Source organism: Ptychodera flava, chromosome 1 (assembly GCF_041260155.1).
Source record: "Ptychodera flava strain L36383 chromosome 1, AS_Pfla_20210202, whole genome shotgun sequence".
Lineage (NCBI taxonomy): Eukaryota > Metazoa > Hemichordata > Enteropneusta > Ptychoderidae > Ptychodera > Ptychodera flava.
This window is the reverse complement of record NC_091928.1, coordinates 4,562,970-4,586,908: the sequence shown is the minus strand read 5'-3', so window position 1 is coordinate 4,586,908 and position 23,939 is coordinate 4,562,970. Positions and strand designations below refer to the sequence as shown.

The window sequence follows — 23,939 nt, the reverse complement described above, 5'->3', positions numbered from 1 at the left end:
TTCTCCTTTTTTTTATGAAATGATTCCAGAAAGTAACTTTTCATGAAATGAACTTGAAAAATGAATGATTAACAAAAGTGAAGGTTTTCTAGAACAGTGGTTTAACACACAAAATTCAAATATAAATACAATTTTGATGTCAAGAAAAAGCATACAAAATTAAGAAATAACACTATCATCAAAACAGAAAAAGACAATTATTTGTGCACTAAACTGTGTTATGAGAACACATGGATAACCTACAAACCAGAGGAAGACTAGAAGTGGTTGAACATGGAAAAAAAATGACAGCCCCTTTTTCAGGCGCTATCAGTAACTGATCAGCTTGAGTTGAGATAGGACTGCTAATATACAGACAAATTGAGCTACATGATACTCAAGTTTCCAGTTTTCCCATTAAGTAAAACAGACAGAAAGCATACTGCAGTTTATTATTTATTAGAATATGCCCATTGTTGTCAATGTTCTCTTGAAGAAAGTACAAAAACAACCTGCAGACAGTTTTATTTTCTCGTCTCTCCTCCATGAACTTTTTAGACTGCAGGCTCAACACAATACACACACATCTATGTAAAGGTGGCAAAAACTTTTAATGGAAATGTATACAAAGAAGGAAGGCAGATGAGCCACCCCTAGAAATCAGGTGCGATCACCCATCTTCTTTCAAACCGGTTCAGCTTATATCACAAACAGGGTTGGATAAAGGAATGATTTACATGTCAAGACTGAATCACAATGTCATGACAGCAATAGTTTGCTATATCAAGTACAGTAATTTTTTATTTTCTTCTTCACATAACATCAGTTTGTAGTACCAAGCAACGTTATCTCTGATTTAAACACATCATCACTTCTAATTTATATTAATGTCCATTTCACAGAGACGTAACTACTTCCCTAAATACATAGAATAGATTATGTAACTACCTCCCCCCCCCCCCCAACCCACCCCTCCCCACTGATCAACCCATTCATCATTCAAAGGGGCATCACATATGCCCCTATTACCCAATTCTGCTTCGTCGAAATACACTCTAAACCTGTTCGATATCTTTAAGCTTTTTTCCTTCACAAATCTAGATGGAACATAGATTTGGTTTTTTTAATTTAAGATCTTGTTAGTGTTTTTTTGTCTTTTTGTATGTTTTTTTGCCTTTGAAGTTTACAGTTACAAAAGTAATTTGATCATTCAGATAGCTAAGCATCTGATGTTAATAGCTCACAGCAAGTCAGATCAAACAGTTAAAACTACCACTGTAAACTTTCCAATCGTGTCTTTGCTCTTTTTTTGAAGTTTGCATTTTACAAAATAAATTCTGAACTCCAAGGGGTATGTCTTGAAGCCTGGCTATTTTGTTAACAGTGTTGACAATTCACAAGATAGCCAGTTGCTGCTTCAAAACCGTAATGCTTTTCACATAATAGGGTACTTTTTGCACACTGGGAAAACAAAATTAGGTGAAGAGAAAAAAAATCAGTTGGTATCTAGTCCACACAGCACACTGCCAATGGTTAACATTGAGGCGATAGTTTACAAAAAATGTCAACATAGTGGTAGTCCATAAAGTGAAACTATTCTCTTTGCCAAGTATTCAAGGCTCTTTCTACTCAAGATACCTCACATGGCACAAAACTCCAGACTGGCTTTTCATATCTCCTCAGCTACACACAAATGAGGGACTACCTCTCCCACTACCCACCCCTTTGCCTTACACTAAGATCATTCCAAGTTTCTACAGCAAATTCTCTTGGATGAGAGAAAGTGAGTCAAAGGCCAAGCGAGGTATCCAAGAGACAATAACACTGACATTGAAATATAAAAGGTCTGCTGCTTTCTTGTCACAAGCATTTGACTCTATTGCATGCAATGACACAGATTTCAGAGAAAATGGCTATATCTTTAAAAGGAACACTCAAATCTACACAGCCATGCCCATCTCTTGTTGCTCATCAGTTTGTAGTTTTTTCTGACACTGTACAAGTCTAAAGTAACACATGTGTGTTGTAGTATTGCTCTGGTATAATCTGAGATTATTTTTTCATATTAAAGCCCTACCCTTTGACCAACAACGGGTACAAATTAACAGAGAATGGGTGCTTGTCACAAAAATTAACACTGAAAGCAAATCAATTAAACAGCAAGGAATACAAGGTTATCTCTGAAGTACAGCTTGATCTGAAAACAATCTTACCTAATAAATAATTCAAGTAGCTGTTTTACATGCAAGGTGTATAATTCACTATTATTGTCCATCTTTGATCTCTGTTCTTTACTAGTCTACACTAAGTATACCATATGACAATTGTCTTGTTGAAGCTGCATATGGAAGATACCACACAGTTGTTGGCTGTACATAGCACCTGGTATGTTATGTCTCAGTTTTACATTGTGCATCAAATGTTTCTTGAGTTGTTTTGCAAATGTAAACACAAGACTGATATCTACAAGTCTAGAACTTCCACTACTGCACATCCACTTTATGTTGTAATTTAAAATCATGTTATTTCATAAAACAAATGCCCTAATGAAGTAGGTCAAATTGCTCATACAGCCAATGAAGTTAAGTGTCATTGCAGGTCACATAGTGTTTGTAGTATCATACCCAATGTTCATATCTATGAATGTTAATGGTTGATGATGGACTAGCAGACAGATGTAGTAGGTTTCCTAATGGCACTGAATGCTGTTTAGGTAGAAAAGAAAATGTCTTTATATACCGTCACTCAATTTTTATCTAGTGGTAAAGCCGTAACAGTTAAATAAACCTGGTGCACATTGAAGGCACAGGTTAGAATGTGTCTTTAGCAGTATTGCAAACTCAGCCTTTGATAGCAATGCTAGATTAAATCTATACTTTCCTATCTAAACACATTTTGTCTTCAATTTGGAAAAAGAAAATACAACAATGAGAATAATTATAAAAATAGAGACAAAAATCAAATTTGCAAAAAAAAAATCTACAGCACATTGTTCAGTTTATATCACCCAATGAATGTGTATGTGTAAAGAGGGCAATTAAATATAAGATAACATTATCCCATAAACTGTGTTATCTATTGGAGTAGAGGGTTATCTGGACACCAATTGTTTCTCTACAGTAACATGGTTTTTTGCATAATACAAGGTTTTGTACACACATCTTGCACTTTGGTCCTGATGTCAGTAAAGTTCCCCCACTCCCTGAATTGGAATTGTCCGATTTCATTTGTTACCCATTGGACAATTCTAAAACAGTGTGGGATATAGGGTGCAAGGTACACTGAGTGCAAGTATAAAAGAAGTATTCATACATCCAGAGAGAGTTGGAAAGTTGTTATACTATCAAGAAGTTTTAGAGGACAATGCCATCACAAAACATACAGCCCATCAAATAAAATTATTTTTTGTTTACACCAATGGTGGAAATAAACAGGAAACATGATATCATGTAATTAGGCCAATCTTGAACTAATTCAATCTTGATCTAATTGATAAACATCAAGTCCTAAAAAGTAGCAGTTTTATAAAAATCACTATGGCATTCACCATCAAATCCTTGCTTGTTTTCATTGTTCAGTGAATTTTTTCTTGAAACGAGATTGGCTGACAACATAATAAGTTAAGGGGCACTGGTAATTCACTTGTCTCTCCTCTCACTGTGTCACATCTGTGGAGCAATAACTGAGGAATTACAAATTGCCACATGAATATTCTGTAAGCACTATAATACAATGTTGCTATGAGTGCACCCTTGTAACAATGAAAAAAGCTTTAAGTAGAGGGAATACCAATCAAGTAGAAATGATGGCAATTTAATATCATGAAATGAAATTTTATTTGAAGGGCTGTAGTGATATAATAGGCAGGTAAACATGAAAGAGTTAACAGGAAAGATCAACTTTCACTAACACAGGTCATTTTTAGCTCTCTCTGTTAAAGTCTGCTACATGCAGGAAAATATCCACACTTATCAGTGCAAATAATGTTACTTTGTCTACTCAATGCTGGTATGAAACACCATGCCTTCTGGAATTTCAGTCCACCTCTCCAAAACAAACCCCCTTTTTATAGTTAATGGAATATCCCAACTGTTCAAAATGGAACAATCCACTCCAGCAAGAGGGTAAACTTGTCTGAAATCACTGATTGACAGACAGAGGTCCATTGATTGCACTTTGTAACTTTTCCATATTCATTTTTCCATGGTCAAGATTCATTGCATAAGTTGTCATTGGAATATATTCATGCTTGCTTGATACGGTCCTTTTCAAGCAGTTACAGGTGTTTGGTTTGGCTTGGCAAATCCACCACGCCCTCTGTTGTTTCCACCACGGGGAGCAGTTCCGCGACCTGCAGAGGAAAAAATTGGATTCAATATCACATCCGACCCAAAAATTATTCATTTACACTTCAAATAAATCAAATATGGAATGCATCAAAAGACACTCACGAAAAATATTATTTAATGACAGACAATTCAAATGTGTTAGTCCATAAACAATAGCAAAAGTTCATGTTAATCTGCTGATACACTGAGCCTTGGATGAGATACTCATAGCTTTGCAAGCACAGAGTAGGGAATGTGTCCCCCTAAAGTGGAGGAGATACAATTTTACATGCAACCAATACAAAACAGCAAGAGTGACTCACCTCTTGGTACTCCACCACGTGGGGGCGCTCCACTACCACCACCTCTTTTGTAACCACTCTGCGAGAATGCCCCTGCTCCATACTGGCCTCTGTCCTGTGGCACATAGTTGGATTGATAATCTCTGGGTTGGTGATAGGAATATCCTCCTGTAATACAGACAAATCAAGTACTTTAGATGACATTATCATTTGTCACTTTATTTGAAAATCACTGAAACTGGTTCTCTGACTTTCTATGGACAGTGCTTTCACCAGATTTGACCACTGTATGTGGTATGTTCTGCACCTTGTGAAAACTTAGCAGGCATTGCAAGTACAGTAGATTAGCCATGTTATCATGTATTAATATTTAGGCAATGATTTCCTGTGAAACAGAACACACCCTAAGTGTCAATGCAGCTCATCATTAAAATATTTACTACCTTGGACCCAAAGTGCAATAAATATACATAGTAGTAACTTCTGATCACTTTTTCAATATTTTTTGTTCCAAATACCAACTACTCATAGTTTTAATAACATCAAAATGCCTATTTCCATATTGTTCATCATTCAAGTCAATAGACTTTTGTCATGAGTGATGATACATCTGTAGTTGTACAGGCTGTGCTGATAAGTTATATACCAGCTAATTTGATAGACATTAAGCAGTGTAACGACATCAACCATAGCATATTCCTTCTTCCCTCCAAAATACTACCTACTGTCAAGTGCCATGTGATTTTAGTGATAGTCATGTGGATAAGATCAACACTGGAATTTCAAGCATTTGGAGTGTAAAAAACACCAAGAAGTGAGACAAAAACATACTTCACAACACAAATGACAGTGAAAATACCCAAAGTAGCACCCAAACCACTAGATGGCACATGTCACAATATACGATACAATCTCACCCCTATATGATGGTGATGGAAACCGACCATTACGTGTGTTAAATGGAGGACGACTGCTGCCACGGTATGTGCTTCCTCCGGCGCCACGTGAACCACGGCCACCACGTCCATTTCCACGACCTGCCGACGTTGGTCTTTGATATCCACCAGGCTGACCCATGCCTGGATGTTGGTGTGGGTAACTTCCTGGAGCTGTTAATGGAGACAAAATTACTGTCAATCTCTGGTATCTTCACATCATGACTCAAACTGTGATAGGATTTCAGCACGTGCAAATATTCTATGGTTTCAGTGTTATAATAGACAAACAGCTGTAAAACACTACCCTAAATGACACAGGAATGGTCTTCACGTTTGAGACAACTCATTTCAATAACACTTGCATTTTCAACACATTCAGAAAGATGTTGATAATTCATGAATCATGTGGATACACATAACATCAAATCTTACTATCCAACAAGACATGCAGATTTCTAACAAAGACTGAGACTAAGTTTTTACAATTCCTGATATACAGCCAGGAAAATTAAGAATTGCGACATGCGCTGCCTACAATGCATATCCTACATGGACGTTTTACACAGACATTTAATATATAGCTTTCTTTTGACCCTTTCACCACTGTGGTTTGAACCAATCCATTGTTTTCTATGGTAAAGTTGGACCTCTAGACAGGGAAATGGGGGTGAAAGGTATACAGAAAAACTTGCATAAAGCACTCTGGTAATATGAACAAGCACCTATTACCCATGCTTGGGGTGTTTCAATAAAGTAATGAATTATATCCCAAATACTTGACATGTAAGAGGATTTTACACCAGTAACCTGAGAGAGGCTGCGATTACCCACAACCATGGTATGGTCAAAACCCTACATGTCACAGTGAAATATTCTAATCATTTCACAATGCAATTTAACCCTGACAGAAGACAGTATCGAACACTGTGTGTTGAGCAGAAACACTCATTTCACACAGACTCTACAAAGACACTGACATAGAAAAGATCAAATAATTAGCATTGTCCTCACCATGAGGTTCAGCTGACTGCACTGACATTTGTGCTTCATGTGCAGACTGTGTGTCTTGCAGTGTTGGTGGCTGTGAGTAATACTGAGTTTCTGACTGTTGCATGCTTTGATCTGTGAATTCAAGTTGCTGTGATGTCACAATCTGTGCCTGTGGCGTCTGTTGCATGTAGCTCTGCTGTTGCTGCTGTCTCATGTAGTTCATAGACTGAAATGGCGGTGCGTTGACGTTGATTTGGCTGGGTTTTGCCGGCGCTGGCTGACTTTGTTCCTGGGGTGGTTGCGACTGTTCATGAGAGAGTGTCATGCTCTGAGTTGGATCAGAGACTGTGGAACTCATACTTGAAGGGTTTTGAACTGATGATAACTGTGATGACAAGGAGTCTTGGAGTTGATTTGATTCACTTAACTGACTGGGAGCTGCAAAACATAACAGCAAGCTGGTCAGTAACTTTACACACTGTATTCAGTATGTGTTCTCAACTCCAGCTGGATAAACATATTGCATGCAAAACACCAGTTTCTTGACAGGAATTTCCTTCATATTAACATTTCATTTGGAATCACTGCATATGAATACAATAGCTTTAAAAGTATTACGTTTCACTAAATATTCACAGAAGCATGGCTATGTTCTCTGATGATAAAACTGTTCAAGACAGGCAAGGCCCTGCACATACATACATTCTTATCTGAAGGCTGAACTGTAACACAACTAGCAAAGCTGTTCTTAGTTTTGAATGGACTGCTATCTTTATTGTGTTCAGTTATATCAAATTGCACAAACAGCCTGTCATTCGGGGTAATTAACCATCAGGCCAGTCTATAAACAAAGGAACTAACCTGTCATGGACTGTGGGGGCAGTGTTTGTGACATGTGAGCTGCTGACATTGTTTGGCTATCTGTACTACTGAGGGGACTGTCTGTGCTGGAACTAATGTCTGTTGTGCTAGCATTGACGGTGTGGAGAGGCTTGGACTTGCGCCTAAGTTTGAATGTTGCTGTGATGAACTCTGATCTGTTGTGGAGCTTGAGTATTGTTCCTGTGTGAGAGTCTGGCTTGGTAAATTTGATGATCTCATGACTGATTCCAGGCGCTGGTCGTTTGCTGCGTCAGCTGGTCTAGTGGTGTGTGATGTGACAACTGTTCAAGTGTTGAATGTGTTGAAGGGTCTGTAAAGAAAGCAACATAACATAAGCACTTTAACGTAAAATTTCAACTGATGGTACTAACTCCAGACGAATACTATAAGAAAACTTTACAATTGCAGTGTGGTTTGTTAGCAGATTCATGTCATCACATTCCCCCTTACCATTTTCAACTGCATTGTTTGACAGACAGCTTATGAAAATACAGTATCCATACTCATGTATGTAAGAATACATGGCTACTGGGTTAACAATACTGACTACTGATGAACCATCATGTACATGAATGTTATCATAGTGGCTTGAGAGAGACATTGTGTTTTATTACAACTTCAAACTATCAAGACATATCTACTCTCTACTCTTCAACACTACAGTGAAACGTGTTTACCACATTCTAGATGAAGGTCAACTCCATCTACCTGGTGGATCTGTCAACATATTTTGGGAAAGAAATTTGACAGCAGGTACCTTCAAAGGAATTTGGTCACTTAAATTTACAAAAGCCAATCAGTTTTTGACTTGTTAAGCCACAAAAAACATGTGCGCCACTAATATTGTATGGTACTGCAGGTGCTCTATTGAGTAAACATGGCTGATGTAACCCTTGGTATAGTACATGGATATCTGAAAATTCAGTGAATGAGTGACTTCAACTCTATCAGTTACGTTAATAGTTACGGTACAGCATATGTTTAATATTGGATAACAAATCACTTGGGTAAGTTCTTCTTGACCTTATTTCCCCTTTGAACTTTGAACTTACCTTGAGATGACTGTGGTATTGCTGTCTGTGTGCTCTGCTGTGGTGGTAGTAGTGGTTGTGATGTTGCTACGGCTACAACTGCAGGGTCCATGTGTGGTGCTGCAACAGAAAGAAACTATAATTAACGACAACATAAAATTTGTCAGAGTTATTTAGACAACTTCAAATCAAAGGAATCCTACTAACCACTATAAGGATGTGATGAAGTACTGTCACGTCAATGTCAAACCAAATGATGATGTCTGTACAGACACAAATAAAGCATTGCCTATATACACTGCCAATACTCAGAGAACATTTAGATTTCTTACAGTTCAAACTTACATTGAAAATCAATCATAGATTCCTGCATAAAGTTAAATCTCCCTGGACAGCGGCTAACACTTCATTGACATCTCTTTGGGGTTTGTGGGTTGGTAGGATGGACTCAGACATGAGAGGGCCGTTACTTGAGTAAGCAGTGTGGGTTCTTCAGTGGTGGATGGTGGTAACTCAGCAGGTGGTAAAGATGATGTAATCTAAACAATAAATTCATCGTAAATGTTAGCTTTTAAAAACAACTCAAGAATCATTCGATTATGGACATGTCTGTGCTATTTTCCCCATTCACAGACATACCCCAGAAATTTTTCCTCATTTCATTATTTTGGCATTTACAACACAGAATGGGACAACTGAACACTCAGGTAAACAGACACTCTTAATTGGCTATGCTGTTTAATACTCTCCTGCTCTGACTTTGAACATAGAGTACCTGGTTCAGCAAGCTGGCATAGCAAACACTTTGCATTAACCATGGGTTTGCTTACAGTAGCATAACCATTGAGGACACATCAAGTGTACTTGACAGATTAGCTGTGTAGCCAACCTAGGGGCCATGAGAGAGTCTAGTGAACAATCAGGACTTTACAAACCCAACACAATAAACTGGTTGGCTATTGTCACAGACAATCACCATTGAGATAACATTGCAAAACAAGCAAGCCAGGCTGTGCATCTGTAGTATTTAGTGACCGGATAGACAAAATTGGTTTAATGATGTATTGTTCTCTGAAGTAATAAATTGATATTTTTGTAACTATACAGCTTTCATACCAATACCACTCTGTCTGATGCAAACAATTTTCTAAAAACCATATACCCCCCCACCCCCCAAAATAGGGTGGTTAAACGAATGGCTCCCCACTCATCAGGTCAAATGAGAAATTGCAATCCATGCTTAAACCACTGCATTGTAACTTCATCCCTATCTCACCTAGTTAAATTTTGTTGAATGTTTTTTGTTTGTCAAAAATTAAAGAGACTGTCATGTATATTAAATGAACTGTAACCCTTTGGTGGAATTAAGACTAAGTTAGATATGCTATTACAACCTGTGTCTATAGCTGACATTGTCATTACTAGTACTACAGTGCTAGATTGACAAACTGACAAAGACATCGACATCAAAGAACGCACTGATAGTATCAGTACAAAGACATCGACATCAAAGAAAGCACTGATAGTATCAGTACAAAGACATAGACATCAAAGAAAGCACTGATAGTATCAGTACAAAGACATAGACATCAAAGAAAGCACTGATAGTATCAGTACAAAGACATAGACATCAAAGAAAGCACTGATAGTATCAGTACAAAGACATAGACATCAAAGAAAGCACTGATAGTATCAGTACAAAGACATAGACATCAAAGAAAGCACTGATAGTATCAGTACAGAGACATAGACATCAAAGAAAGCACTGATAGTATCAGTACAAAGACATAGACATCAAAGAAAGCACTGATAGTATCAGTACAAAGACATAGACATCAAAGAAAGCACTGATAGTATCAGAACAAAGACATAGACATCAAAGAAAGCACTGATAGTATCAGTACAAAGACATAGACATCAAAGAAAGCACTGATAGTATCAGTACAAAGACACAGACATCAAAGAAAGCACTGATAGTATCAGTACAAAGACATAGACATCAAAGAAAGCACTGATAGTATCAGTACAAAGACACAGACATCAAAGAAAGCACTGATAGTATCAGTACAAAGACATAGACATCAAAGAAAGCACTGATAGTATCAGTACAAAGACATAGACATCAAAGAAAGCACTGATAGTATCAGTACAAAGACATAGACATCAAAGAAAGCACTGATAGTATCAGTACAAAGACATAGACATCAAAGAAAGCACTGATAGTCAGCGTTTCCGTTACAATTTCAAAACTTGCGTACGATTTTACGCAACTGAGTTTTTATTTGCGTAAAATGTATTCAAAATGCGTACGGTAGGAATCAGTATCTGAAGTGAGCTGGGCAGTCTTTTCTGTAGAACTTGGGGTTTCCTGTAATGCGCATGCTCTATTAACAAAAAACAACAACCTGGGGGGCTTCAAGGTGTAGCTGAACGTTTGCCATGCCGTGATGCATGTCCCGTATATGATCGTTGAGCAGCCCAATGAGTTCATGTTCAAAGAAAATACCTTCTGACTACGAAATTAGTGTTTTCAAAGGGCCAACAAAAAGCAGATACTGTTCAAAGTCCAGCGGGACCTCTCAAGAATGCAACCCAACAGAGTCTAACAGCTTGAGCGGACGTATAGAAATTTGCATAATTCAATAGGCTGCAGAGCCTCGTTCTGAATGTAAACAAGCAATATGTCGGAATACACGTCGTTCGAGCGACTTGGTCGTGAAAATGGGCTCGAAAGCTCACAAATATGATTATTTAATGCGAAATTGAACATGCTATGAGGTAATGTACACTTTTGAGAGTATTTCATCGTATCTATGCATGATAGAAATAAATACTAATGATAATTGACAACTGAATTCGTACGTTGCAATGATGGTTTATACCTCTCAGCTGTGTGCTATTTTTAGACTGTGACCCGAAACACACTGATACAGGTCTTGAACAAAAATAATACTTGTTGTGTCAAACCACTTGCTATTGAACAACGCTTGTGACAAGTTTCGTGAATTTCTGACAGTGCGCCTATATTTGCGGCATGATTTCATGATGCCATGTATGCGCTGTTAGTGTTACCGTACAAGGCCGATCGTACAGCCCAGTGTACGCGTGTACAGCGTACAACGCTATGGCACTGAAACTCGCCTTTATGCTATCGGACTTCAGTCAACATTGACGAGTTGAAACATGGTAACTGAACAGTGATATACTACCCGTTACCAGTGAAAAGGAAAACTGTGACAAATCACGGTCACTCAAATCCACTCTTACAACGATATTATTATCTTGAAAGGCTGAGGGGTCAGTAAATCAGGCGTGGGAATGTCCGACCACCACATCCTGCATCGACTCCAAACAGACAGACACCGACAGTTGACAATGACCGAATACAAGAGAAGTCGGCCAGTACAGTATGCACCCTATTAGAATATATGCTCCATATTAGTGTTTCTTTTTTTGAAGTCTCACTTAAGTTATATACGAAAGCGATCTAAATGTCATTCATAAGATAAGCGTAATGTTTGCAAACTTCACAGATCACAGTTCAACGCACGTATGATATACACACATTGGGTAAAATTAAAGATGGCGGTGTATCGCGATCGTGGTAGCGAGTTTTGCAGTCTTCGTCATAGTTACACTTGAAGTTCGTTAAAAAGTCATAGGAGATGGCGAAGCAACTTAGTTAAGAGTCATCAAGCCATGAATTTTACTGAAGAAATGGCATAATGTTTGCCTGAACTTTAATACGGTACGCGCGCGATCTGCAGAAACACGGAGGCAGACCGTACATGTTTTGCAGGGTGGACGTGGGAGCTCTTCGACTTTGAGTTGTTTTCTGAATGTTCGTAGTACCCGGTAGTATTAAACCGACAAAATAACAAAAACTATGGTAGTAAAAAGTTAAAATTGTTTGGCATATTCAACTGTGAAGAGAATGCGTATGCAATGATATTGCTTTGTTGCGAGTGGCAGACTTCTCCTGGCCGAGTCCCACTGCACTGGCCGAGTTCATGGAGTTGGTCGGCACCATCGGCGCTGGCGATGGCCGAGTTCGCAACTGCCCGACTTCTCCGGTTACCCAATGGAATATTGGTAGCCAATGCCTACGAGGACTACCGCGAAATTGTAACCCAAGCATCAAATATAAATATAACATAAGTTGGATTGACAACAGTAAAATATGTGATATTGTGCAATCTTTGGGCCTAAACAATTTGTAAACGTGAGCAAGGCGTCAGCGGAGTGCAACACGTTCCTCACTTTAAGCGGCCATCTTGTCTTCTGATGGCGGGACGGTGTACGACCTACGAGGCCAAAGCAGTGATTTGCAGGGCATGAACAAGAATAAAACTAAGTTAGAGGGCTTAAATAGTGATTAGACTGTCTAACTATGTAAAAATATTCACAAGAATCAGCTGTGCATGTAGTTGCGGCAGCTCAAAAGTAGGCCTATGTTTAGCGAGCCATAGATCGACAATACACACATAGCACCAAAAGTAAGCCGTAGAAGTTGATAAAAATTCATAGGCACAAACTTAACTGCTTTATATGACCATAGAAACGTCTCTGACATCGTTTGTTGGGAAAAAATGGGCTGAAATTGCCCCCCAAAAAACAGGAAAAATCACACTAACGGTCAAGTAGAACAGCGCCCTCATCACTTCCATTTGAACGAAATTCTAATATAAATATGCAAATAGGGGTATCTCCGCTCAAGCTGTAAATGGTCACCCGTAAACACTTTCCAAATAACATGCGACGTAATGACCATTAACTGTATTGTGTTACCAACAATGTAGACTCGATTGATTCTCGAATTTTTTGCATCTGTAGTGCCATTGTCTATACAGAACTGATTGACATGACGTTTTGTGATGATGAAATACAATGTTGCATAAAGTGCTGCGGTCTGCTAAAGTCTAAAATATTGCAATATCATGACAAATGTCACTTGCAAGCAGGTGCATATGTTCTATTTTTGTCCTGCATTGAACCAAGTTGAGGCAATGTACTGCAGGCCAAGTACGTCTTGTCATTGGGCAGCATTTCTCAATGCGTATTTGTTTACGCAGTCATGATTTTTTTTGCGTATTTCCGAACAATTTTGCGTAAAATACGCAGGATTTTGCATCAAGGGAAACACTGGATAGTATCAGTACATGTACACACCTCAGGAGCATCAGCTGGAGGTACCTCATCAGATTCCACAACAACATACTCCTCAGTTTCCTTGGTTTCTTCAACTTCTGAAAATAAATCAGTAATTTATATTTAAAGGGCAAATAACTGTAAACTTTGATGATATTTTCATTATCCCTTATCCTGTCAAGTTCATGTGTCACCATCAGGTCAAGTTCGTTAAAACCAGTGAAGCATAACGTGTCCCATTTGTTGCATTATAATAAAATAATTAACATTTGAAGGCCCTTGAACACAGAGCTACTGTGAACATGATTTTTGCAGACCATAAGTGCTGAAACACACCAAGCTAAGTGGGTGAAAATCCATACGCAGGGTCCTCCACAGGGGTGATGTTAGGGGTGGCACACCCAGTTTGTGAGCAATCTAATCATATGTTAATAAATGTACAAAATAATACATTTTCAGAACATTATATGCAAATTATATATGTTACAGTAAATTGGCCATCCCCCAGTTTTACTGGTCAAGAACAACACTACATACAGTTTTGGCTCAATGCCACTTTTTACTGACTTGACAGATGGGGACAGTGATACAGTCTGGCAGGAAAACAGTTATTTTTGTTCTGTAGGAATACAAATTTCCTTATCCTTTTGAATGATGTGCTGAAATACCTGGTATTACCAATTCAAATACAATATCCATTGTGTATTCCTATACATCTTAATCAAATACTGACCTTCTTCTGGTTCAGCTTCTGTTTCACCGTTCTCAGAATGGGAAGGGATGTTTTCCAAGTAACCACAAGCCATGACACGGTCAAAAATGTCCTTCAGACCCTTGTCTGTTAGATTTATTAAGGAAACACTAGGTTTTCATACATGCTGATGAGACATAACTTCCATTTATGACAGACTAACATAAAATCAAACATAACATGTATCTCCAGCACCATTTTGGCAATGATCCATACGTATATGATGACAAAACAGCACAACAAAGTTGTTTAACGAGTCAAAGACCTTAAGTTATCAAAACTGGTCTTGCTGTAAGCCAAAGTAACACAAATGAAACTAAAGAACATTTCAGACCATTTACTAGATTCTAAAATATTCAGACCCACCCCCATCCAAATAACAATGACACAGAAGTAAACTTCAGACCTCTTTACTAAATTTTAAATATTCATAATCCCCAATTAACCCTGCCCCATCATTTACATATTTCCCTGGATTTTAAGGATACAAGTTGTTCCGCAGACATCCTTTGGCTTGGCATCCAAGAAGCTGATAAGATGTTCACTGGCACTGTTCTGCTTCTCTGAGAAACTGAAAAAAGCCAACATCAGAACACTCATTAACGCTATACTAGTACACAAATACTGAATTATGGCAAGGATTGAGGATTTTAGGTGTTGTGAATTCACAAACAAGGATCGAGGCTTTTATAAGGTGTTGTGAATTCACAAAAAAAACCCTGCTGAAGCAAAATGCTATGAAGACTATAAATAATATGTACATATTAAGTATACATACTGGAAGCAAAGACTGTTTGTGAAAAGAGACTGTCTGGAGACACAGGGGATTTGGTCACAAATTCTCTCTGTAATTGCTAAAGTACAAATTAGCTCTTCAAATTGAAAACCACGTAACACTTTAAGGTTACTATATTGACCTCGAAATAGGCAGAAAAATTATTTAATAATGCTAATCTGTTTTCATATAGTCAAGTTGTATGGAATTGAACCTTGTCCATGCTAAGATAAGATACAATCTAAAAATATTACAATAATTCACAAAGGTATTACTACAAGTTTATATATTTTGATACCAAATAAACACTGGAAATTGTGGGTTGATGATGGATAAAAGGGGAGGGGAGGTCAGGCCCTGCTAATGCTGAACTTTTGAAATAAAACGTTGAAATAAAATTATCAGTGATAGCTGTAGAACACCAAATCACATTGGACTTCCACTAGCCCAGTCACAACTTGAACCCTTATCCTGTCAATTTGACAAGTCACCACCACAAAGTCAACTTGGTTAAAAGCAGTTAGATATAACATGTTCCCTATGTTGCATTTTAACAAAGACTTGAAAATGAGAAAGCCCTTGAAAACAGAAATACTGTAAACACAATTTTTACTGTATGACATGGATATAACATACCAAGTAGGTGGAAATATGAGTGGGTTTTGGTGCAATATCACTTTATACTGACTTGGCAGATGGGTAAGTAACAGGGTTGTTGTGCAATATCACTTTACACTGACTTGGCAGATGGGGAGTGGTGATATATCACTTTATATTGACTTGGCAGATAGGAAAGTAACAGGGTTGTTGTGCAATATCACTTTATATTGACTTAGCAGATGGGTAAGTAACAGGCCTTGTAGGATGAGAATTACACTAAATTCAACACACACACTGTGAGAAATGTACATGAAAGAAATATTGTCTCCACATAAAGAGATGATTTATTTCATTTCACTTCTCACTGACCTTCACTGTTACAATTGATACAATTACACAAGTTGCATTCAAGTCAAGGTCAATGAGAGTCAAGGTCAATGAGAGCCAAGGTCACTGAACTGTGTAGCATCTTACCTGTCCTTCTCTTCTCCTTCCTCAGTCTCTCTGCTTGGTAAAACCAACTTGTAGAACTCATCAATATATTTGAGTTCCTCCTGCGTGAGTGTGATGGCTCCATGACTGCCCTCAGTGAAGTCTTTTCTGACATTCTCAGAACCAAGCTGTTCCAGCATGTCCTGTAGTTCCAGCACAGACTTCAATCTCTTCTGTTCATGTTCTTGTCGATGCAGCTGTTCACGCTTTGCAACTTTCTTCTGCTGCTTTAAACCCTGTCGTAGAGTCAACATGTAAATTAAATAAATATCATATCATTCTGGTGGTTGGTCTATGGTGTCAGTGTCCTCCTGCTGTGGTTTAAATTTTGAATGAGAACAAATCTTCCAAACACACAGCACACTATTTGAAGACTAATTTCTACAGCCTAGCTTTGTATGGACTATGCTTTTCAAGACACTGACTTCATGCAAGGTCAAGTAAAATTCAAGGACTTTGAAGGGCTTTTTGAGCAATTTTCAATGACATTTTTAGGTCCAAAATACTACTTTCCAAGTGTCCTTTTTTATAATTACAATTTATGACAAATCATTTTTACATTTTCAAAGGCTTGTCAATTTTCCAGGACTCCGCGTCATATTCCAGGAATTTCCCAGAGAAATGAAAGTTAAAGAACTGTATGGAAACCTCTGGAATAATAGACATGATTCTGTTCAAATTTTGTAAGCATTTAATGTCTATTTTGTTAGTTTTGGCCAATAAATGACTGGGGGAATGAATTCAGTTGTAAATAATCAAAGATTTGCTAATTCTGCTGACACTAGGAAGAGACTACACTAACTCCTCAGAAAAGAGTTCTTGACAAATACAATTATTAACGAAATAGTCATGGAGTGATTTTTTCACAAAACTTCACTTTGCACAGATTTTCCCTTGTCTTTGAATTTATTAGAAAATAGATATTCTTAAGCAAATCTATACTGACGCAACTTTCCTATTTATTAAGAGCTTACTTACTTTACTTGTATGTTCTTACATGCATTTACAACATGGCAATACATATATGTATACATCGACTCCTGTATTTCACTTCTGTCAGGTAAAAATTATTACTTTTCTAGCTCATCAATATCATCACCAACATAGGTTATTTTCATTGTCATCATCATCATCTCATCATCATCATCTCTGTCAACATTATCAACATCAACATCATCATCATGATAAAATCAATCATGAACATCAATATTACCATTGTCATTATTACATTCATGAAAAAATATTACCATTGTCATTATTACATTCATGAAAAAATTCTCACTCATATTTGAGTCATAACATCAGACTTCTGAGTACCAGCTTGTTCCTAGAACTATATACCTGTACAACTAACTTGGTCTTGGAATACAGTTTTACTTCACTGCAGAGGAGGGCTACATGATCTTGCCTTTTTTTGTCTATAAATATATTGATGTAAAATACCACTGAATGTACCACAAAATAAAGTAAGACTTTTCAGTAACAGTGCTAGAAAGTAGATTTTTGACCACCACCATTTGCAGCAAACAACTATGAAAACAAACACATACACTACTATTCTAGAGCCGAAATCTTTACTTATCTAGACCTACATAGTCTGGTGACAGAATATTTTAATTTCCATTTTCAGGAGTTTTGTATCCATCTATAAAGCAAGTCTTTTTATTTTTTATCTATTTTACTGCTCATCCAACAGGCTAAGCCAATAACAGGATGAGGTACAGATGTTCCCATAACCCACTACCCAATGCAGTAATGAGGAGTAAAGTGCCTTGCTAAGGGCACAACACCGTGCTGGAGTCTTGTATTCACAATAACCAATATACACGGGCTCGGCTGGGGCATAAAAATTATGTACAGGATTGTACTTGTGTATGTATGAAACATTCAACTAAACTAACAGTGTTTTCAGTTGAACTGAGAGCATAACATCTCCTTAAATTCCCATTAAATTATCAATGAAAAAAAAGAAACAAAATAAAAGGACAAGTACATTTTTGCAAGACAGTACAATTGATATGAATAAGGTACTTACATCCTGAAGAATAACCTGGAACTGTTTGAACAGATCCTTGGCAAACTCCAAATTACTGACAACTTCATCAAACTTGGCGATGGCGTCGCGTTGATCTTTGTTCAACTCTTCACCTGCCTGAACCATATTCTTGTAACCATCTAACTTCCCCTGTATACAATAAAAATACACAAAAATTAAACAAATAATTAATAAACACACTGTACAATTTGTTTTGATTTGTCAAGGTATACATATACAATGCATTTCACAGTGAATTTAAAGGGCAGTGTTCAGTTCTCAGTTCTTGCATGAATTCTTGTTGACATGCAGTATTTACATGGTTCTACATGTAGCCCTTTGTTTTCCATTGAAATCTTTACCAAGTTGGCCAGTTGATGTCCAGATACTGCTGATACATGACCAGCCCCTTTAACTACATACATGGATCACTGACATACCAAGGTACATGTAGACAAGAACTAACAGTGTAGCTTCCCCTCTTCTACTTCAGTGTTTACCCCATTCACCATTTATAATTTGGTCCATCCCATGAGTCTGACATGAAAGCTAGATTTAGTACAGGAATTGCACGGTTTGTAAATGGGTTGTAATGTCTAATTTCATTGGCTGGCAAACTGAAGGATACTGCAGGATTGGTTACTGCTCTGAAAATCCCCCAAGTATACAACCTTTTTTGAAAATCACCATTCTGGTACTCTGCAGTTTGATTAGACAGAAAATATTGTGGAGAGCACTTTAATTCAAGTTTTTGTAAAGGGCAAATCCATGGCTTATTGGCAATTATGTTGTCATTGTGTGTAATACATACAATGTATACATATCTGTTAAAGGGAGAAGAGGGGTAGTTGAAATGGGTTGAAAATGCAGGACAAATAAAGCAACATAAAAGGGGATAAAATTTGCGATATTATGTTGCCAATGGATCAGATGCCTTGATACTAACTAAAATGACAGTGTTACATCGTAACAGTACCACTACAAATACATGAGAAATCCCCCTGCCCAGGTTTTTCATAATAAAACTATCATTATCTATCATTTACACAGTGATCTCCCCAGGATTTTCTGATAGAGTGGCGGCTAATTTGCATAACAATAAATGTAATTGTTATGGTAATGAGTTTCTATTGTTTACCAAAAATTATAGAGTGGCGGCCACCACTCTATAATAGCTCTGGGGAGAACACTGTTTACAACTGAAATACTTGTGTGAAATAATTTTGTGTACTATTTTGACCAGCTGTTTCTAGATCAGCATCAGTTATCCACATGGTCTGTTTTTCCACAATGAAAGTGATGTCATTTTTCATTTCCACACAATGCATTTCCCAAGATAAAACAAGCATTTATAATGCGAGTCTTTCACACATAATACGCATTATAGTTACTGACAATCATGAATAGGAAATTCTGGATTATTTGCTTGAGCAGTTCCCTTCACTACATAACATGTATATTTCAATTAAATATTTATTCAAATATGGAGAACCCTGCAAATAGACCACTCCTTTACATTATTTGTACAAGAAATTTTATGGCGATAAAATCAATTTAAATTAATGCTGTCTTTATGTTTGCTTGTTTGAGATACACTGTGAGCACTGAACAAAACAGAGTTAGTTTGATGAAAATTATGATGGCGTCACAATTCCTGTTGCATGTGGCTCAATACACAGCATATCAGAGTTCATATGTTGTACAGTTGGTCCATAAATGTGCCTACAACTCAAAATACAGTATACATAAAATTATACATTTTGTTCCTTTCTAAACTCTACTATGTCTACATATTTCACTGAATCTCCTACTAGTCCTAGTAGGACACTACATGTTTTAAAAGTTTGTTGGGTGTTAAAATGTAATCATGCAAATAGTGCACCACCAATCTACAAGACACAAGATGCTCTGTCAAGACATTCAGATTCCGTTCATATTTGGAGTCTTATGGTGCAGCTATGATCCTATGACAATATTTTCACCAATACAACACTGTAACCTGAAAATGTGGGTGAATAATAAACTTTCACCAATTTTCGCAAGCAAAAGAATATCAAATATTATTTCCATGACATTTCACTTCACTACCATAATGATATTAATCTGCAATGGCAACTCATTCATTTCATACCGATGTCACAGCAAATTCTTCAAACGGTGACAAAAATTTCATAATACTTTCTCTGTAAAAGGAGCTTTGACGATGGATTTACCAGAAGTAGCAAAGCTATCTCAACACCAGAATGACTTATCTGTTCACACTCATATTAAACACATGAATGTTGGCTCCATGTGACAGACAGACACACAAATGACAGCTACATTTAACCCTTTCACCCCCAGTTCCCTGTATACAGGTCCAACTTTACCATAGAAAACAATGGAGTTGGGACAAACCATGGTGGTGAAAGGGTTAAAAAGCCTGTGAAAAAAGTCTCAAATAACACAGAAACTTTGCCCATGTCAATGGTAAAATAATGAATAAAGTTTCTAAACTGAACAACTGTCAAGTGCAGAATTTTGTTCATATACGATGTCCAGTAGGAATCAAGACATTGTCATCGGCTACTCATTTGTGCTACTATAGTTATCTTGAAAAAGTTATTTTCATGATTTACTGCTTAATTTACTCTTTCTTGCATATATTCTGTATCTCCTGTCAGTAGTTGTGAAAATGTGTATGTCAATATCCAACTTATTGCAAGTAAAAATGGCAAAAATAAAATGTTGAAGACTAGACGTGCTTATTTTGAAACAATGAAATATTTTCCACCATGGGATTCCTGCTGCTTCAAAGTGAAGTGATTTCAGTTCTTGATGTGAGAGATTAAATTTTTAAGTACCAAAAGATAGTAGCTACATCATAAGATTTTTTGAAAGCCAGTCCATTATTTCGATCAGGAAGAAATCTCTATGCAATCAAGATTTCCAGCTAGGTCTTCTATAACAGTTTGAAGTAAATGCTTTCCTACTTACAAGTGCAGTAGAAGAAATATGCTATAACGACAATTCAAAGCTATGTTTTGGTTTTCCCACTGCTTTCAGACAAGCTATATCGAGGTTCTGTAATGCTTACAATACAAGCATTTAGAAATCTACAAAAGCCTTTCCAGTTTTCACTCCACATATAGTTTTTCACATAAATTTCTCAATTCACTGTCAATGCTACATGTAACACTGTAGATTGCACATCACTGTAGCTCTGCATGGCAGGGCTGTGTGTTACCGGCGTTACACGGCCTCCCACCACAGCCCTGCAGACTGATATAGAAAGAACCGCTGGTCCACCTGCAGAAACACGGCGGGCAGTTTATCCGCCGAAAACAGCCGATTTTGAATCCAAAACTTGCATTGATCTTCGTTTTTGAGCACACCCACCTCGCCTGGGTACACGATGTGCCCAGCCGCGCTTGTAAACTTACGCAAAGTCTACTTTTGTGTCTCTATGCGAGGGAAGCATTCGTAACCGCCGCCATTGTTAATGTCATTCAACCCATGAGCACTCGGGCGAAAACCAGCCTTGCTAACAAAAGAGCATCGCGATGTTGCACACTGTAATAAATATCATTTCTAACCACCACTCAGCTATGTACAATCTACGATGATCATTTTCTGTTGATAAAATAATTTTCTTTTTTTCTCTTCAGGATTTTATATATTTCACAATTTTCTCTTGTTCCACTCCTCTCAGAACGTCGACTTTAGAAGCTCTATATCGCGCGATGCTCTTTTGTTAGCAAGGCTGGTTTTCGCCCGAGTGCTCATGGGTTGAATGACATTAACAATGGCGGCGGTTACGAATGCTTCCCTCGCATAGAGACACAAAAGTAGGCTTTGCGTAAGTTTACAAGCGCGGCTGGGCACATCGTGTACCCAGGAGGGTGGGTGTGCTCAAAAAGGAAGATCAATGCAAGTTTTGGATTCAAAATCGGCTGTTTTCGGCGGATAAATTGCCCGCCGTGTTTCTGCAGGTGGACCAGCGGTTCTTTCTATATCAGTCTGCAGGGCTGTGGTGGGAGGCCGTGTAACGCCGGTAACACACAGCCCTGCCATGCAGAGCTAACATCACTCCAGTCTAGTGGCCACAACACCAGGTAGAATTCCAACTATGAATTCTCCTAAATCACAATCAAGCCACTTCTTTTCTCAAAAATCATTGTCTCGTAGGCAGAACACTATGGTTTAATGAGTGACGGACAAATACAATTACAGTAATACAAATGCACTTAGATTGGAACACTAACAACCAGAGTTGACCCACATTTTGTATTTGTATCACAATGACAATATACATGGAACTCCATGTGTCTGACTGACCATGACATTTGTAATGGTCCATTGCCTTATAGCCATGATTTCAATGAGCAACTCTACATAAACTCTCTGTGACCTTCACACAAGGTCAATGTAATGTGCCTCTGTCAACCAAGCAGGTAGGAAGGAACCTATCATTTCACAGAAAATTTTTACCTTTTTAAGCAAAGCCAGCAAGACTGGACACGTCAAACAACCAAAAGAAAGGGGTCATTTATATTTCATTCTCTCCGTGAGAAATTGATGTGGCATTTTGTCTTGGTAACAAAGGAAATACAACGCAACATTATGCGCTTATTCTTGTAATTCTCCGTATTTTAAGAGATGCCATCGTACTTGGGTAGAAATATAAGCTTGACACATCTTTCAGACAGAATTATCTTCTGTACTTGCTTGTATTACCAATGTTCGCGATACAAGGGAGTGGCGAAAGAATGTGTTTTATCGATGACAACGACAAATATATTGAACAGTTGCGCGACGCATACATGTTCACAACAAACAGTCGGTAGATGAATTCTAGGGAGGGAGGTTTCTGCCTTATACACGCATTCTATTCAATCGCTTGTTTCACAACACGCCTCGCCCACCCTTAAAAACTTCCCCAGGCTGGCAGGCCCGGTTCGGTTCTCAGTCGATCTTTATGATGCTGTGATTACAGAAATCGAATGTTCACGATTGTCGATAGAGACTTTGAGTGGGCCAGTCTGTGATGTTTGGCGGGCACGTAATTTATTAATCATTGCGCTACTGTCTGGAAATAAGTGAAAATTCAAACAACCAAACGACGCCTTTCGGTCGCCCGTGCTTCGTTGAATGGTCTCCAGAACATGAAGCCTTGCATGAGGCAAGTTGGCCATGCCACATTTGGCGGCCATGTTGGATTCCCTATTTTCCTCGACCTTGCGAACGGTCATGACTTTTTTCACTCACGTTCCCAGTTAGCTCCTAACAATGAAATTATTTCTGCCGTATCGTCCACTTTTAAGATTTCACTAGCTTTTCTGTACATTTAAAACCGCAAAATACTCTTAAACCTCCCTAACAACACAGACCCACTGGCACATGGTGCGACAGTGACGCAGACTTCCTTCTATGGAAATGCTCACAACCCGGCATATTTTTCCCCCAACTATTACCCTTCTGCGCTCGACAATATGACTTATACATCACCTTTCGCTTCTCCAGGTTACGGATTTTCTTCTCAATTACGGCAAGAGACTGGCGCATGGCGTCAGTCCCCTCCGTGCTGGAGGTTTGAGAGGCTTGTTTCGACGAAGCAGAAGGCATGATTTGGGTAAAATAGGAAAACGAACAACTGAAAAAATGATTCACGTGTTGTCCTTTAATGCTACCTCATACCCAGAGACAGTA

At 38.0% G+C, this 23,939-nt stretch overlaps 1 protein-coding gene across 3 annotated transcripts; it reads right to left on the bottom strand.

Annotated features, from left to right (window-relative positions):
- Window positions 1-571: 571 nt before the first annotated feature.
- Window positions 572-23,939, bottom strand: LOC139122411 (caprin-1-like). Of its 3 annotated transcripts, XM_070687817.1 has the most exons (9): window positions 23,739-23,939; window positions 18,252-18,401; window positions 16,199-16,452; window positions 14,838-14,920; window positions 14,332-14,436; window positions 13,620-13,696; window positions 8,796-8,989; window positions 8,472-8,570; window positions 7,558-7,729 (listed from the first exon to the last, which is right to left on the bottom strand). In XM_070687817.1, exons 1-7 carry the CDS (start codon window positions 23,853-23,855, stop codon window positions 8,849-8,851), a joined length of 927 nt encoding a protein of 308 aa, XP_070543918.1. In that variant the 5' UTR covers window positions 23,856-23,939; the 3' UTR covers window positions 7,558-7,729; window positions 8,472-8,570; window positions 8,796-8,848. The 3 variants fall into 3 exon arrangements, with proteins under 3 accessions (XP_070543997.1, XP_070544088.1, XP_070543918.1); XM_070687896.1 differs by lacking the exons at window positions 13,620-13,696; window positions 14,332-14,436; window positions 14,838-14,920; ... (1 more) ...; window positions 18,252-18,401; window positions 23,739-23,939 and adding exons at window positions 572-4,330; window positions 4,631-4,777; window positions 5,527-5,718; window positions 6,559-6,975 and having other exon boundaries at window positions 7,399-7,729; window positions 8,796-8,984; XM_070687987.1 differs by lacking the exons at window positions 8,796-8,989; window positions 13,620-13,696; window positions 14,332-14,436; ... (2 more) ...; window positions 18,252-18,401; window positions 23,739-23,939 and adding exons at window positions 572-4,330; window positions 4,631-4,777; window positions 5,554-5,718; window positions 6,559-6,975 and having other exon boundaries at window positions 7,399-7,729; window positions 8,472-8,576.

Coding starts and splice junctions, on each gene's coding strand:
- LOC139122411 (XM_070687817.1), bottom strand. CDS start 23,855: ATGCCTTCTGCTTCGTCGAAACAAGCCTCTCAAACCTCCAGCACGGAG. Junction 14,921..16,198: donor GAAGGAGAAGAGAAGGACAG/GTAAGATGCTAC, acceptor GGCTTTTTTCAG/TTTCTCAGAGAAGCAGAACA. Junction 14,437..14,837: donor GGATGTCTGCGGAACAACTT/GTATCCTTAAAA, acceptor TAAATCTAACAG/ACAAGGGTCTGAAGGACATT.